This window comes from Stegastes partitus, unplaced genomic scaffold (genome assembly GCF_000690725.1).
Source record: "Stegastes partitus isolate 25-593 unplaced genomic scaffold, Stegastes_partitus-1.0.2 Scaffold379, whole genome shotgun sequence".
Lineage (NCBI taxonomy): Eukaryota > Metazoa > Chordata > Actinopteri > Pomacentridae > Stegastes > Stegastes partitus.
In genome coordinates, this window is record NW_007578110.1 from 456,006 (window position 1) to 474,856 (window position 18,851).

Here is an 18,851-nt window from a genome sequence, read left to right on the forward strand (position 1 = left end):
CTTTAACATGTCTGGGAAACTTGGACTATCAAGGAATGAACGGTAGAATGTTTGGAAAGACTGATACAAGGTGTGCCGATATCTGTCGGTTATGAAAGAACCACCTTAAGGGCCTTGTTTTTTTAAAATATTGGTGCCAATATAATCATGTTTCAGTACCAACAATAATCATAATAATAATAATAATAGAAATTGTTGTTATAAAAGATTTATTTGTATGCAACTTTCATGCAAAAATTAAGATTAAAATGTGCCGTAAAGGGGGGAAAAAAGAAACATAATTACCCTCATTATAATGCAATAAAACATTAAAACACAGTGCTGATAAAATGAGTAAAATCACCCCAAATTTAAAGCCAACAGCACATTTATGATCTTTTAAATATGCCAGTGGAGTTGCTGCTGTAAGAGCCAGGGAAGGTGTAGGGCCAGAAAACCACACAGCGGCCTCACCTGTTCACATCTGATCAACTTACAAAAAAAGAAAAAGAAAAAGAAGCACTTTTCAGACATTTTTGGCTGCATCCATCAGTAAAGTAAAAGTAATGGTTCTCAGCAATCAAACGTCAGCGTTTTCTCTGCATTAATGTTCCAGAATTTTAAAAAAGTTGTTGCGTTGGCAGAACTGCTGGAGAACATCTGTGAAAAGCTGAAAAGTAAGGATGCGAAGCGTCGTCTTCGGTTCTCCGTAGGTTTACAAGTGATGCGTATTAGAATTTGTTTCGCAGATGGCCTTTGTGACTTAAAGAATGAGCATTGTGAGCATGAGGCACATGTTTTTCTCGAGTGCCATCAACCCTAATGACATTTATCAGTGTCATCATTTACTGGATTATAGAGCAGCTGTTATATATTAATTTTTATGGTATCCAAAATAAGAAGAAGTTGGAATCAACATTAGATTCCTGTTTGCTCACGTGTAAGCTTTAAGCTGCACAGATGGATAAAAACACCAACAACAAGAACAAAATATATTATTGTGATACGTAGCAGGATAAAAGTTCTGAAAAGGTACATATGACCTATACTGTATACTGTATATATAACTTATCTTATTTTTTATACTTAAATCTCTTCTATTTTTCTTTTTTTTTTGCTCTTTATTTTGTACTTTATTATATATGGCACTGAAGGAGCTGCTCTCAATCTCATTGTACATGTGTATAGTGACAATAAAGGCATTCTATTCTATTCTATTCTATTCTAAAAAAAATCCCTGTAAATAATTATCGCGTCTGTTTGAGGTTAATTCAATAAATCAAATCCATGACACATGCATGTACCTGATACAAATGCAAAAGTTATGTAAAAAACACACAAACTAAAAAAAAAAAAAAAAACATCTCCATAAAGCATGTCTGCTCATTGATTTGCCTAAATGAATAAATGACCTGATACACCCACAGCATTAAAGAAACAGCTACAACGGCGCTACGGCAGCAGTGTGGTACGAAGCAGGTGGACAAAAGACTGAAAATAAACGCTGTGTAAAATGATAATAAAGTGATGCGTGTAATTTAGTTCTTATCTACATATGTAGATAATAACGCTCATACGTTGTGCTGCTGTAGTCTGAATTATTCAGCCATTGGGCCTTTGTTAGACATTTAAATGTTGTGTTAGAGGTCCAAAATATGCCGGGTGTAAGCTTTTCTCTAAGTCCTCGTTTCCCATTTGTCAATTTGTAGCATTCATCATTTTAAAAAAAAGAAATGTAAGGCTGTGGTAAAACTGTGCATTGTTATCCTCATATCTCAGGTCTCGATGCCCATCTTTTCACTCCACCTTCTACTGTGTCGACATGGACGGTCTACGAAGGCCGATTCATGCTTCCTGCGTCCACATGTCTGCAACAGCTTGCAAGGGTACGCTTGATGTAAATTTCGTCATCTACCCCAAGTCTGTGTGGGTCTGGAGAAGTCTGCGTGCAGCCCAAGATTTGTGGCTGCACGGATTGTCCACACTGCAAGCGTGTCGACTGCACATGTGCCAGGAAAGCAAATGGAGCTTAAAACAAATGATTTTTATTGGGAGAGACGGTACAAGGAGATTCTCCATCATCCACACCTTTAAAATCCATTATTTAAAGAGTTGTAATTGAAGTAGGTGGAACTTTTGATTTGAACATGCTTTCCATCAACTTGCCCAAAACTCAGTAGGAAGTTCTAAATCCTCCAGAAATACTGCCCTAAAATGTTAGGACTAAGCTGTATGTACTTTATCCTATAACAGTGCACAGTCACAGCCTTTCAAAATCATCCACCGGAACCCTGTGTGTTTTTCTGTGTTTGATATGAGGGGAAATGTCTACAATCAGACAAATGCATACCTATTGCACATGCGTTGTTGACTTTTATAGTCTACATTGGTCATTTAAAAATAACCATGAATTGAACCTTTTTATGTTCAAAGTGTGACCAGTCCAAAATAAACATCACAACTGAGGACTTCTTCGCTGATGTGTAGGCATTTGTCAGCTTCCAGTCACTAGACCATCAACGGGGTGTATCTTGGTTGACCTATTGCGCCGTATTGTTGCAATAAATAACATAAACTGGACGGTATGTATCGGAATTCCGTCTACCGAACCAAACGAGCAGAAAACTCATTCCACCGTAAAAGAACTTTCCTCAGCATGTTGAAAGCTGGCGGTTCTTACATTCTGCGGGATTAAGCACAAATCCAGTTTGAGCGTGTATATTCTTGTTGGTATGTTTGTTTATGAAACCCTGTGATGAAACTTGCCTCACCCAGCTGTTAATCCCTAACAACAGCTTCAGTAGCTGATTGTGATTTACGATCCAAATACCACTGAAGAGGTTTTGCACCCTGATGAGAGTTCGGTTCTGTGGAACACTTGCTTGGCCGCTGCGAGGTTTTTATTACACGCTGAAACAACTGCCATTTACATTAAGACAGACTTTTTTTTTTTTATCTTTTTGGCCATGAAAATGGGAAGTGAGCAAAAAAAAAAAAAAAAAAAATCAGCTTCTGTCCAAAAATATCTTCAAAGCAAAAAGCCTAGACAAAAACATAAAAGTATTCCCCCGCTGGGACGTTGTAGCTTTCTTCCGCACACCGCCTCCTTCTATTTCTCTACCCCTCCATCTCACAGCTGCAATATCATCCTCAGATCCAAGGTCTCTCCTAACTCCCAGAGCATCACTCAATATGTCACCTGCCTAACCTGCTGCCTCCCAACACTCCCCATCCCAGTTCCCCTTCAGTCCAGCTTGCTTTTTATTTATTTTTTTTTCCCCCCCCTGCGACTGAAACACTCTCCCTGGCAGAACCATTCAAATAAGACACAGTGTTTACGTGGACGCACAGTCTTCAGAGCTTGTCCTTTCGCACATCGGCTCCTCGTTGGGAGCCACCTGCTTGTATTGGATGCAAATAGGGTATTAAAAGAGGGGAGAGAAACATGAGATAGCGTGACACGGGGAGGCTGAGGAGAGAGAAACAGCGCGAAGGATAGAGAGAGAGGCTTAACGCGAGAAGAGAATGCAAATGCTGTTGAGACAGGGAGGGATGGATGGAGGAGAGCTGGATGGATGGTTGGATTAGGGGAGAAAGAAAGGCGAGGGTCAGGTGTTTGGTGTGACTTTTTGGCGGGGTCAGAGTTTCTCTCTGGACGATGGCGACAGAGCTGGATTTGCATTGATGGATCTTCTTTCCATGGGGATGTCATGTATCAGTGCTTGGGCACATCATGCTCCGGTCATTAATCAAATCATGGCCTCCATCTAGACCTGTCTGTCTGCCAGACGCTTCTCATCTGTCTGCCTCTCTCTCTCTAGCCTTGGTCAGCCTTTCCTGGCTCCTCTGTCTGCCCTTTTTCTGCACAGATATCTTTCACTTTTAGTTTTTATAAATAATGCTTTGATAGCTCGCCTGTTGTTAAGAACATGCAACAGGTTTATAGAGTTACATGTCATAGTAGTGATGAAAGCAGAGCTCCATTATTAGTTAGAGATAAGAATAGTAGTTTGAAGCTGTGGTAGTACTGATGGTTGTACCGGCAACTGCTCTAATGATGGTAGAAATAACAGCTGCTGGTGGTGGTAAAGATGGCAGAACCATATTGCTATTCAAACTAGATTGTGTGCTCTGTGGCTTTCGGTGAATCTTTGCTTTCGACCTGACAGCAATCAGTAAATCTAAATGTGTAGCTGAAATCATTAATTCTACATCCATTCTGGGAATGAAAGCCGGCGTACACGCAAACATAAAAAGTGTGTTTACTCAGTCTTTTCATATTCAGTTTTATACATTTCTTCCATCTTTGTCAAATCATGCAGCTGTGCTCAGGCCTGATTTCCACTCCCACTGTTTACCATAGGTGGATGTAGACACACCCTTAATCAGTTGTTTGCATATGTCTGCTCCACCACTTGGTCTATGAAAATAACAGCAAAGACGTCCAGTTTCACATGCTTGCATTGTCAAGAGCAGACAGGGCCACACTTTCCATGGCACCAGACGTGAGCATGATTAATTATGCATTTAAAAAAAAGGACGTGAGCGCAGGGAAACGTTGAAAACACAATAAAACAAGAGAGAAAAACAAGACAGGGTATATAATACACTTCATGCATGTTTCTGCAGCTTTCCGATTCTATTAAATTTAAAGGTAAAACAAACAACTGTGAAGATTATTGTCGCGACCAGAAATTGTTCTTCACTTGCATTTTATGCTGCATATTTTAAGAAAATAGTCTTTTCCTTGTTTGTGTGATTTAATGTTCTTTAAGGCGTACAGCACAAGAAGGTCATGGGTTTAAAAACATAGCAATTTATAGATTAAGTATCATCTTTTATTTTTCTGTCCAACAGGCAGTTTCTGGGGGTTTTCAGCTCCTGTCACATTGTTACTCACTGTGGGCTGGAAGGACACGGAGCTTCAGCTTGTTTTGTCCAGTGTAACAAAGTTTTAATGCCATGAAAAAGAAAAAATAAAGTAAGGGTAATTTCTTTGATTATTTGGTGTGTAAATTAAACAAAGGGATTAGGCATTTTTGCTTATAAAATGGAACAGCTCTGCTTTTTTGTCACATGACTGTTGGTCACAGCTGAGTCAGTCATGTCTCCTCAGTTGGAGATATCTTTGCTTTTTGCAAAATCTGATATAAATGGATCATTTTCTGCAAATTTTTAGAAAACATGGAGAAGAAAGTTTTTTTTTTTTTTTTACTTTAGATGTGGATAGTTTTCTAATAGAGCTTCACATCACAAGTAATGGTTTCTGGCTCTGAGAAATTGTGTAATTTTGACTATATATATTAAAGATAACATACCTTTCAAACCTGCCGGCATTTTAAACATCGCTTTGCCACTTAATTATCCAAACACCATTTTTCCGTGTCTGTTTCTATTCCTAACTTATCATTGAGCGATTTGTTTGACAGAATAACACTAAAAGAAGATAAAGCACAGGTGGCATGTCTCTTCTGACCTTTAAAATCTGTGTATTACAATTTATGAGAAAGCAAATCTGACAGGGAGAGCAAGGAATTTTTAGCCATTTCCTTTCTTTTGTTCTGTTTTGGATCACTTTTAATTGTACTCATTGCATTTTATATTCGACACTACTACTTGAAATTTATATCACTATCCTGTAAGTCATGATTTGGTTTGTAGAACCTAAAGCTTCCCTTGATGAAAGTCCCTCTCTCCTCTCATGCTTTATGTCATTCTGTCTGCAGCCCTCCTGCTCACCCCCCTCAGCCTGTCTGTCTCTCAGCCGTCCAAGTGGCCTTTTCACGTATCGTCTTCTGCTAGTGCGTGATCTCCTACACGTTCCGCACTAACTTGTCTTCGCTGTCTGGGGGGGTTATGACAGTTTGGGACCCCTTGGCCTTGAGTGACAGCACGTCATGACGCTTTGGTCAACAGCGATCATCACCCCACTGGCTACACCTGTTCTTCAATCGTTTTTTTTAAGGGTGGGGGCTGATGACGAATAATGTAGTTGGGCAAAAGTAAAAGGTCTGTGTTGGAGAAGGATGCTAAATTCAGCGACACCCCCACCCCTACTCCTTGCCCTCCACTCCCCTCTTAGCTGAAGCACCATTATGGCTTTTCAGGCAGCTTCCTGTACAGATTCTTTTTTTTTTTTTTTTGTCATCCCTCCCCCTCCCTCCCTCCAACACAAAAGGTGGCTGCCCAGCTCTGGGGGTGTTTTGAAATGTGAAGGGCTTTCAGGAGCTGCCCTGGTACAGGCCTCTGTTAGTCTGACCCAGAGAGGAGCAGAGGGAAATGAAGGACAGGTTTGTGTAATGGTCTCCTCTCCCCCTGCGAAGGTCACGCAGCATTGTTGGCCGGCGGAGGTCTAGAAGACAGGCCTTTGGAGGACCACAAAGCAGAGCTTTGGCAGGACTAATGAAACTCAGAGCTACACGTTAATGATCTAAAAGACTGGACCAAAACACTCAGCGGTCCCTTTCCGCTCGCATTCAGCCTCCTCTTGATCGCTCCTTCTAAATAATGACAAGGCACTCTGCTCCTCTACCTTTATTGTAACCTTTGATGTCCGCCTTGTTTTCTTTGTCTCCGTGTCCCCCCTCCCTCCTTTTCATTCCTTTATGTTACGTGGCTGTCACTCATCTATTAAGGCAACAAATGGAACAAGGAAAACATTCAGAGTGTATTGTGGTGTACCCACAGGTTTGCTCTTTATTTCTTTTGAAAGCACTTGAACTTGGAATTTTCCTTGGGTTGCTCAGTGAATCAGCAGGATACAGTTTTTTTTTGTTGTAGCTATTGTCACAGGATTACAAACATATTTGTTTGATAATCCACATTTCTAAAAGTTTAATCTCTCTGTGCAACTGTTAATATGTGATTGTGTCTTTTCCTCATTGTACGAGCAGATCGCCTTGCCTAAATTACAAAAACGAAACGTTACACTTACCGTTAGCGGTACGTAGTCGTGCGGATAGTTTGGCTTTTATTTGTCCAGGTGTAGAGGTTTCCAGACATTTGTGCCTCCACTTCTGTGTAATAGAGGTAAATGTAACTTTAACGCAGCTTTGAAAAAATATATGTATTGAAGCAGAGCTAGAGATATTGTACTCCACATCACATAGCTGGCCAAATAAAGCCTAAGTGATTATCTCAAAGTCATCATGCAGCAGGTGAGAAAATTCCATCACACTGGAGATCACAACTTGCTGTGGTCATGGAATTCAAACAGACAGTGAAAAATGTCTCTCAGCGAAGGTGTTGGTGCTTCATCATTCAAACACTGGACTCACCACTCCTGTCGTACAAAATACATTTAATTTGCTTGAGTGTGAAAGACTGTATTTAACCCAGGAAGCTGCAGCTAGACAACAAAACACTGTGTGCTTGCAGAAACTAATTAATGATTAATGATTGGTCACTAAACCTAAGAATAAAAAGCATGAAAATGACCTGTCATGGTTAACTTTGAGCATGGGATGGTCAGTATGGTTGTGGAAATTTAACATTCCCAGAACAAACCAGTCTGGGGTTGAAATTGTTGTATCAAATTTCCTTGATCCCGAATGAATTGACCAGCTAAAAAATGGTTAGAGAAAATAAAAAAGCGCACTTAAGCAACAAAAATCCTGCTTTCTTTCCTACTAGAGATTAACTGTGCCTGACTTATAAAACAAATAATGCTGCCAGTAAGCTGTAGGCATGTTAAGTTAAATAGTAAGTGAACTAGCAGCCTCTCTCCGCCTGATGTAGCTGGTTAAGGTCATTAGGCCTTTAAGAAGCCCTTTGACATGCCCTGATTATGTTTGGCTGGAGCTCCGTGGCCTGTGTGAGATGAGATGTGTTTCTCTGGATCATCTGTCTTTGTGGGCGTGTTTATGTGTTTGCCCATATGTGTGTGCATGTGTGTGTTGCGGCCGTGTGTAGGGCCTGTTGATTGGCCTTGATTAACAGACTGCCAGGCACTAGAAGCAGAGTCTTTGTAATGTAGCATCTTGAGCTGGTTATTTCCAATCATTCCACAGGAGGCCTTGAACCCGGGGTTGTGCATTTGTGTGTGTGAGGAGTGGGAGGTGGTGATTCGCTTTAAAAAAAAAAAAAGCATTACAATATTCAGAGAAAGGTGCAGCTTTTTAAGCAAGGTCTTCTGGTGGTCCAGCATGCAATTTGAAGTGAATGTCAGATGGCATTTTTCGTTTAATTCCAAGTGAGTAATGTCGGGAATTAGCATCTGTAAAGAGCGCTGAACTGAAAAAGCAACCACTGAAAAAATGAATTATGTATTAAAGGTTGTACCAACATTCACAATGTGATTCCTCGTGTCCTGCTACCATTACCTGAAATGGCTCTTTGACTGACGTATTTTTCTATTTTGTGCTGCTCCAGAAATCCATGAAAAGAAGTTTTCTCTGGCCTTGCTATCCAGGGAACATCCAGTTCTATTCACTAGAAACACTTTTAATAAATATGTGTCTCTGTGTTGTTTTTTTTTTTTTTCCAGCCAAACTGAGCAGCCAGGATTCATACAACAACTTCACCAACAACAACATGGGGAACCCGCGGCTCACCCCGCTGCCCAGCCTCACTGTGGTGCTGCCTCTGGCTCAGATCAAACAGCCCATGACCCTGGGGACCATCACCAAACGCACCGGGTAGGTATCACACACACACACACACACACACATAAACCTTCTCCACGGGAACTGCAGTTTATGAAGCACATATGTTTTACAGCTACAGTATAAAATGATCCCACTGCCTCATTATCACAGAATCCATAACTTGCTGCAGGAGTGGTTTTCTTTGTCGTCCTCCTTTAGTGCCGTACAGTCATAAATAGATTACTTTACACTTTATTTAAACCTCCGTATTGGCATTTATGTTTTATGTATTTATAAAAGAATAGTTTATTGCACACTATAATACAGTTTTAAGCAGATGTGACATTGTGTTTATTAACCCTCTGAACTTTAAACAGTCTCTGGGCGTTTCACACAGTTATAATGTCATTGATCATAAAAACAAGTAATAAAAACGAAAGTTAAATTTCATTGATTTTTTATTTAGAAAGATTGGAAAAAGGAAAAAAAAAATGAAATCAGCATGTAGACTGCAGCATTTTTTCCAGTGTTCACAGGTGTTACCAATTGTACGGCTGTTCCTGGAAGGGGAAATATCTGAATACCATAGATAGCTAACTACTGACATTTTAATTAGTTTCTGTATTCGTCTGCTATCTGCTCAGTGTAAGAACAGTGCAATGTTTACCCCTGAATTCTTGTCACACGACTGCTGAGTCTACACCTGAGTCACTCCTGGCTTCGTGGTTGTAAGTTTTACAGAATCTAGATAGAGCAGGGGATTTAGATTTGTAAAAAAAAAAATAGCATGTAGAAACGACGCACACACAAACACAGTGTGTATACATATATATATATTTCAATCTACACTTTCACTGGTCACTATAATCATTTTCACAATGAACTGTCTTTAGGGCAAAAAAAATATCCCAGCTCCAATTCACCACAGAGTACATAACTAAAACCTTCAAAATATTCTGTCTCCAGGGGGCTCGAGTGTAAAAGGATTATTGGCAGCCTCACAACCTCTACTAAATTTACAATTTGGCCATTGTCGAGGAAAATTTATATCACGCTGTATTACGTTTTTAACTTCGGCCCGCGATCTGCTGTCTCTTCCCATTAATCACGTTGTAAAAACACTGTATTGTGTCAGCAGTAGCCCTGTGTAGGCCAGAGCCTTTCCTCTCACACATCCAGCTGATGCTCATGGACTTCTTTTGTCTCAGGCCACCATTTTTTTTGCATAGGGTAATGAAGCACAGCGCACATGCGAACTCATTCTGTGGGCTATTTGGAAGGCAGAAAAAACATCCCGCACTGCAAGAAAATAAATAAAACCCTGCTAACAATTCTAAATGGCACCCAAGCTGTATTTAAAGCAGTTTAATCCCGATAGCTTTGGGTGTATAAACAAGTGCAGTTGTGAAAGTAAAACAGCTCTGCTCTCATGCACCTCTGTCCTTTTTTTTTTTTGCATCTGGATCTTTGCCACGCATTGAAATTATGTAGTTTTAAGACCATCAACAACTACAGGCCTTTGCTAAGTGCATTTACATACAGTACAGGTGGCTCCACAAATATGGGCCCATTTTAATATTTTCATTTAAATGTAATTTTCATGCCCTGTTTGAATGGGAAATGCTATAATGGTTCAAACAGACGGCGAGGGATTTATTTCCCCGTGATATTTGATAAGTGAGCTTTGAGGATGAAAATAGAGACCTGAGCCTGCGGTCAACATAAACAACATCAGGCCATTTTCCAAATCATTAAGATGACCTGCAAAGTCATTTGTTTTGTAAAAATGATTATTGCATGTGGCCTACTGTGGTGTCCTGCATTGGGATGATTATGATGATGTCCTGGTACTAGTGGTTTGCATTTGGTTTTGCAGTTGTGATATTTAAAATTATACGAAGGGCGGGTGGGTTTAATTTAGGGCCTTTAAAAAATATAAAAAGAGGGCTTTCAAATAATTTTTTATTTTATTTTATTTATTTTTTTTAGTTTTCTGAAAGATATTTCCACCTGGGTGTTCTCTTCTGTCTCTTCTGTTTTGATGTGTCACATCTTTTGCTAGTAGTATTTTTTTCTTGTCTTTATTCCTTACTAGAAAATAATTGCTATTAGTTTTTTTTTTGTTGATTTGTCAGCTGTTTATTTTTAACATGTTAATCACACGTTGCTGCAGTGATTTTTTCTGTCTTTCTTTGGGAGTAAGTTGTCTGTTCTGTCTGTTCTTCTACTTCTTTGCTGTTCAGCAGTAATAGGCACTTTCATTTGTTTATTTCTTTTTTGCTTTTTCTTGTATTGTCACACTTCCAAGATATTTTTTGTCACTTAGTCTAGTTAGTGCTCTGAAATAGAGGTGTTTTCAGTACGACTGCCAGCATGGTACTTTTCTGATGATAAAATATAAGATTACAGAATACAGAATTCTACAGAATGTTGATTATATATTTGAAAAACATGTTGAAAAAAATTTGACTAATATCAGGAACAGTATGATCAATGTTTAATGACTACAGACACACCGCGGTCAGTAGTCGCATCGGATTCTTCTTTGCTTTTTCTGTTCATTGATTTTGGGTTGGCTTGTTTCTGTTCATTCAGAACAGAACTGAAGCATAGAATATATCAGTAGCTAGGAGAGTAGCCAGAGAATATCCCCTCAAAAAGTCCTGGAACACTGTCAGACCGTTTTGTTCAGTGAATGTAAAAGCCTTCATTACAGTGAAACACACCAAATCATAGTCAATTGATGGGAATTAGTCAGTAGATGCTGCTGTCAGATCAGGTAGTGGTGAAAACTGGTTATGCAACGCGGGGGTTATTGTGTTTTTGGCAACAAATTCTAATCTTTTGTCCAACCCTTTTAAATCCGTGTGGCCAGACCAGATATTAAACACACCTCAAAGGATACAGATTCAGTGCCCCTCTGCCTCGACACAAACTACAGTCTCCAAAATGATCATACCAATAAAAGAAAAATGAACAAAATGAGACTTAAAGATCTGGCTGTGCGATGCAGCTAAAAATAATGTATCACTACTTGCATGTAATAAAGAACACTGAAGTCTATTTGTGAAGGAACACAGGTAACAGTGTTAATGCTAACACAATGATGGAAAACACAGAAATAAAAATAAATACGGATAAAGGAATGGTTTTACATTCATACACATTAAATAAAGAAATCAAGTAAAACCTGGAGATGCATGGAGGGGACAGATGTGAGTCAAGTCCGTCATCTGTCAGAGCAGGCCGCTGGACTTGCGTTGCTGTGGTGGAGGATAGAGGATCACGGGTGTATTTTCACAACAAAGCCCATCTCACATACATGTAGAGATAAAAACGATGCTACAAAAGAAGATAGAACTGCATTATCAAAGGATTTGGTAGGCTGTTGTGAGACAGGGAGAGAGCACACTTGAAGTCTGTTCATGCAACCAAACTTTGCGTTTCCACTGTGTGCTCTCATGGGGGTTTACATGAAGTTATATGAAACGAACATTCTGTGAAATTTTGTGTTCTGTTATCCTGTGTTTTCTTATTGCTGTTGATATCAACAGTACATAAGGCTATCGTTTCATCTCCCAGGTCCAGCTGAAGGGCATAAAGCGACAAATACATGCAGTGAGGAACATACCGCATGATGCAGTATTCTGGCTGATGATAAATGGCCTGCACTTGTACGCGCTTTCCTACCTCAGTAGTACTCAAAGCGCTTCACAATGTTTTCTCATTCACCCATTGACACACACATTCATACACCAATGGCAACAGAGCTGACATGCAAGGTGCTGCCTGCCATTAGGAGCAACTTCAGGTTCAGTGTCTTGCCCAAGGACACTTCGACTGTGAAGGGGCCGGAGATGGAACCACCAACCTTGCGATCAGAGAACAACCACTCTACCACCTGAGCCACAGCCGCCCTGATATGATTTAATAGTTTATGAACAACAATGGCGCTCTTTTATCAATATGAACAATCTAAAATATTGCCAGCCTTGTCCTTAATCCGTTTCACTGAATGAGAAATTGTGCAAGTTTTCCATGTGAAACACCTCCAACAGCGTTATCAAAGCCGAGTGGAGCGCCTCAGCACTCCTTCATCCGACCATTCAGTCCAGAGGAGGCGTCAGTATTAATGCATCAGGACATGGAGCTGTGCAGCCTTCTCCTGCATGCACACGGCTGCACCAATACACCGCACCAACACGTACACGCATGCACACACGCAAACACACACACGGAGTGAGGCAGCAGGTTTTGCCCCTAGAGTGGGGGGTGATATCATATGCTTTCACGCTATACTTGCACAGGAGTACCCAGGCACCATCTGTCTGTCTGTGCAGCCAGCCCCTCTCTCTTTTGTGTGCGTCCGTGTGTGCATGTGCGTGTGTGCATGTGTGTGTGTGCGTGTGTGTGTGTGGGTAGAAAGAGAGAGAGGAGCGTCCGGCAGCTGTATTTACACCTGTATGAGCAGATCCCTGTTGGCAGGGCGGCAGAGGAACACACCAGCTGCTTAACCTACATTCCCTACCAAGCTGTCTTTGTGTGCACTGTGCCATGCCACGCACACACACACACACACACACACACACACACACACACAGACACGCACACACATGCACACACATGCACATATTGATGAAGTCTTTGCCCCTTTGTGTGACCAGGCCAACTGCAGGGATACCGTCATAGACCCTGGCATGCTTACAGACCACCAATGTGCAAAATATGCTGCTGTTTGTCTTCAGAGGCCTCAAGATTTTAACATCAAAGGAAACCTCAACAAGTTCACGCAGAGCCCCCTCCACTCTCTTAATTTAGATTTTGATGCTTTCCCCCCTCAAAGTGCGGAAATAGCGTCGGATGTGGCTCAGCATCAGCCTGATAACCCTCCTCCAGACGAGGCCAGGTCAGGGAGTGAAGGAACATAGCCAAGCTTCTGCTTGTCCTCAAAGTCTTTTGGAAATCCCGAACAAGGAGAGGTGTGTCAGCTCTGACACAGCTTCTTGTTTCCCTTCAGCCAAATTTGGTGAACGGTTGGACCCAGATGAATTAAAGACATTCGACACAAAATGAAAAGATTCTTCTTCTGGTGAAATGTCACTGTCACAGTTTAATCTGTGAACAAGATTAAGAGAGAAATATTCACAGGCAGCTCTGCTTGTCCCTACACTAACCAGAGTACTATGAGGACAGATTTAACTTGTCAAAATGCCTGTCAGGGTCAAATTTGGGATTTGCAAGCAAAGTATTGCACACTTATCCCATCTACACAATGTCTGACTTTAACAGCGACAAATGAAAATCCAAATGGAAAGATTGTCACACGCAAAACAAAACACCGCCCTCGACCAAATCCTGCTGATGACATTTTCAAGCAAATGCAGATCGAGTGCAGGCGGGGTAACAAGAAAGACAACAGCAAAAGAACAAATGAGACCCAGTGACCTGCCGCAGATGTGCCCTCAGATTACTGTAATACGTATGTAAGAGCCAGGACAGTACTAGAGCCATTGTCTTATAGAGCCTCACTGAGTCCAGGGCTAGAAAGAGGCTTTAAGAATGCAATGCCCAGCACCACATGGCAGCAAGGCTAAACCATTTGCACAAATCACCTCACTTCCCTCCCTTTTTAATGGCCCTGGCGGAGCTGCTATTAGGGCCAACGGGTTAAGAGATGAATGTGTGAACGATTATTCTCTGGGAGTGGGGTCGTCGCCCTCACAGGTCGATTGCACTCGCTCTTTCTCTCTCTCTCTCTCCCGCCTCTGTTCCTCTTTCTCTGCCTTCTTTCAGTAACACACACTCTCACGGTCTTACACTCCTTTCACTTCACTGACCCATGTTTAACTCATGTGTCCCAACATGCTGGTGACCTGTGTAGGACTCTTTTCCACCAAACTTGCTGGATCAGGCAGTGCGTCATACACTGTAACCAGGCCTTCTTTGTCTACACTGAGGTCAAAACTGTTTACTGCCAGCTCAACACGGTGGACCCTTTTTGCAGCATGACTTCATGCCTTTGTTATATTCTAAGCAGTGTGCAATTTTGACATTTTGATTTGTAACACTAAAGGATAGGTTTAGGATTTTTTAAGTCTGCCTTAAAACAATAGTAATGCACCCATATGTACATGAAAATAGCTTTTGGTCACTGTAACTGTTCCCAGTCTGCATACTGGCCTCTGCGTTTTTCCCCCAGAATGTGACTATGCAGTAAGTCAGTTTGGCATATGAAGCTTCAGCAGTCCCACATAGCTGGGTCAGGTCACTATCTTTCAAAGTTACAATCTGATTAATACAGACTTCAAGCTTCTTGTTTTCCTTTAGAAGAAGGATCAGCCACATCGACTTTTAAATTTAACCAGTAAGTGAATGTATATGCTTATAGAAAACCCTGATGATTGGTCATGGCAACTCAAATAATTGTTCCAATGACATTTTTCATTCATTGTCTAGTTTTAGTTATTGCACACATCTATGGAACCAGTCAGCATATACTATATACTACTCAGCCACATTTTTTTTTTTTTTTTAAAGCACCTACTAAACACTGTTTACGTGTCACCAACACAGACTTGACCCATCAGACCATGGACCCAGAACCCCCTGGTGGTGTGTTGTGGTGACTGGCACCAGGGTGTTAGCATTGGAACCTTTGGTTCTTTTGGGTTGCAGGGTGGGGACTCTGTGGATCGGGCTTGTTCTGGCCCATTCCACGGGTGCTCAATTACATTGGTATCTCGGGAGTTCTTGGTGCGGCAGGGCACATTGTCCTGCTGCGGGAGGCTGCTGGCATTGGAGAGTGGTGTTGCTGTGGGGGAGTGTCCTTGGTCTGTTTAAGTGGCTGGTCAAAGTGACATCTACATGAATGCCAAGGCCCAAGGTCTCCCAGCAGAACAGTGCATTGTAATGAGATGATCAGTGTTATGCACTCAACCAGTCAGTGGTTCTGATGTTGTGCCTTGTAGATCTGTGGCATAAAGTTAGATTTACACAAGACAGGAGTGTGATAAACAAGAGAACAAGATGTAGTGACAGTCAGAAAGTGAGTGTGGTCGTCTGCGATATTGTTTCCAAAGACTTTTCTGCTTGTCCAGACTAAAACACAGTCCCAGAGTACTAAACTAAAAGGAGGTCAGCAGCCTTTCCAAAAGTCTTGTTGTTAGGGAACCTCCAGAGTAGTGTTACAGGTAGGTGTAAACTTTGCAAAAGTGTTTAAAATAAAAAAAACGTATTAGTGTAATTGATGCTTTATCCACTCCAGGAAATTGCTTGTCTAAGCTGTGTTTAGGTTGAAGGTACAGAGGGTCAGGTGCTGCTGACAATATTTACAAAAACAGAGATCTTTCTTCTGTTGTCAGTACTTGAGTTGTGGTCTGTTCTTCACACTTGTGTGTACAGAATACAAGGATCAGAGTAACTGGTCAATAGATTCATTTTTGTCAACGACATGTATCACGTACAACAGTTACTGAATCCCATTTCACTTTGCCTCCCACATAAGAAGGCTGCTCATCATGAGGCAATAGTACTTTTGTAAGTAGCAGTTGTTTGACATGGGAACATGGTCTATACCAGAAACATGCATTTTGTTTTAGCATTTTGACTCAATTTGTCTATTATGTACATTGTTCAAAAAATTCCACTCTAAATGTGGCTACAGTTGCTGCAAAAACATTCTCAACATTGATCATCTTTCCATATTATGCAACTTCTACTCATATGTTGCTATTAATTACTATGTCCTTTTCATGTTTACATGTCCACAATGAACTTAAAAGGATGAATGTGAGTTGTTGTTGCTGTCTGACGACGTCGTACACACCATGGACCAGTCCACAGCACGCAAGGAAGGCTGCTGCAGAAGGAGAAAGCAGGAAAAGCTGAGAGGCTGTAAACGGCTTTTACAGTTTCTGTATGTTGCAGTGTATAGCATGTGTGCTGGGTTCTACTTGCTTTTATGGTCTGCATTATTTATCTGTTTATTGGTGTGTTTTGGAAGCAGGAGAAAAAGGAGGGGATTGGTTCTAGATTGCAGTTGGAGGCAAGTTCAGGCGTTTACAGAGTCCACAACAACAAGCATGGAGCCCTCTAAAGTTCTAATGGGATGTTTATAGTATTGTTCTGCTTCTAGTAAGGAAGGCTAGTGGGTAGTGAATCCAAAATTCTTATTTCAAAGGAATTATCAAGAATGTTTTTTGATTCTGCTTATCAATTCCAAAACAAATATTACTTACACTTGCAAGTAAACAGTGTACCACATACACCTGCTGTATGTCTACTGCTGTCCATCTGTGACTTTAGTCATGTGAATTCAATAGCAGGGTGTCCTCCCTTCTCCTTATGCATTTGTTTTAATAAATCAAGACTCTGGCATTATTTCTGTTGCTAAGTGGCTTGATTAGCAGGTGTGTACCAATCAGTTTAATTTAGCAAATGCTGCGGTAAACGGTTTACAAGGACCGGATTGAACTATGCAATCATATCAGTAAAGCAGCTAAAGAACACTCAGAAGTTAAAATCAGAAAAGAGTCCATCATCGCTACAGTTACGATTACTTTATCGAGCTGCCTGTGACAGCCAACAGAGCACACAAACTCTCAGTAAAAATGTTGCACGTCATGTCACAGCCGACTAAAGTAACTTTACCAGCTCTTACACTATTCTGTGACTGCAGCAGTTTCCCCATACTTATATCACCTCCAACAGCAAACACACCAGTGTGTGTCACCACCTTCATTAAAAGGGTTAACACCAGTGGTTAAAAAACATAGCACCTCCACGAACCCATGTAATTTTTAAGGATTTTCTTAACTTCTTAGACACAGATTTGCAGTGGTAACCAAAGTACTCTGGTCCTTCGCCTGACTCAAAGGACTACCACCACACTACACAAGGCCTGCTTTAAAAAAAGGTTACCTAAAGTAAGAGCATCATCTGGAAAATGAACTATTTTATTATGAGTAAAGCTACTGAATGGCTGAGATATGTCTCTTGTGACTGTTATAATACATTATATCATTAAAACGTTCAAGTGACTCGTGAATCGTTAAGAATTGATAAGCAGAATCAGAAACGATACCCAACTCTGGTTTGTGGTCATTTGTTGCTGTTCTCCAACTTTCTTTGCATCAGTTCCACCACCATTAATGCTCATTGCACAGTTAGCCATCAACAATAAATTCCACCAACAATAAGTTCCAAGACGCTGGAGGGGGGGGAAGTGGCATCTTGTAAACCCTAAAGCCTACTTGGCCTTTGCTACCCCTATGGAGATCTCACCCCGTCCGTCCATCACTCTCCCATTGGTGTTCATCCATTTACCCAGCTTGAGGCCCAGAATGGGGCCTCAGCAGGTTCAATAGGCTCAGCGGAGGGTACACGGTAGAGACCATCCACCCCCCTCTGCAGCTCTTTGATAAGTGGCAGTTTACCAGGGGCCTCCATTACACCAACCAGCGTGTTCATTTGTCAACTTGCGCTCCAGGAGTAAGACATTCCGGGGCAAATTGTTGCTCCCTGTCTCCCGGAGGAACATTTTTCTACACATCCATGTACCAAGACTAATTGGAAACTCTGTGCTATCGTTAGGAGGGCCCGGGCGGATGCGACGAAAGCGATAAAATAAAGAAGTGCTGCAGAGTGCTTTGGTTGGCTGGGGATCCTGTTTTTCATGACTGGAGGAGGTTGGCTTGCAGTGACAGAGTTCAGTCTCATCGGACCTTTATTGCTGTAGGGAAAAGGCTTATTTACTGTAAACTGTTTACGGAGCTCTGTCACTATCTCTGGACATGCAGAATAAACACAGGAACACACTCCCACTCCTAATGTCTTGTAAACATTAGGAACACGCACAGACTGACAGACAGAAATACACCCTAAAAAGACACTACACTTTGGATGACTCTTGGACACACACACACACACACACACACACACACACAAGCGGCATACTTGTTAACATAATCACAGTGAATACACATTTGCCCACACCCTCGCTTCCAAACAGGCATGCACATTCATAAGACAATGCACAGCCATAAATACACACTCGCACTAAAAAAAGAAGTTGCATGCAAACACACAACTCCTTGTCTCAACAATGCCTGAGTGCTGTTAGTTTTACTGGTGTCCCCAGTTGTTATACAAATTGGATAAACTCTTCATACTCTTTCTCAATCTCAACAGTCGCAGAAGTTTCCCATCATTTTTCTGTGTCGTATTTACACGGTTGGATTCAGACCTACATGTTTCTGCACATGTACCCGATTCCTTTAAAGTTAAAGG

General features: G+C 41.2%; 1 protein-coding gene across 1 annotated transcript in view; it reads left to right on the forward strand.

Annotated features, from left to right (window-relative positions):
• Positions 1-18,851, forward strand: part of LOC103359516 (breast carcinoma-amplified sequence 3-like) — a gene marked incomplete at its 3' end in the record, with an annotated part of 140,185 nt that overhangs the window by 102,300 nt on the left and 19,034 nt on the right. The window contains exon 16 of the mRNA XM_008284889.1: positions 8,465-8,615. Coding sequence (XP_008283111.1) covers positions 8,465-8,615 — 151 coding nt within the window. The remainder of the gene's footprint in view (positions 1-8,464; positions 8,616-18,851) is intronic.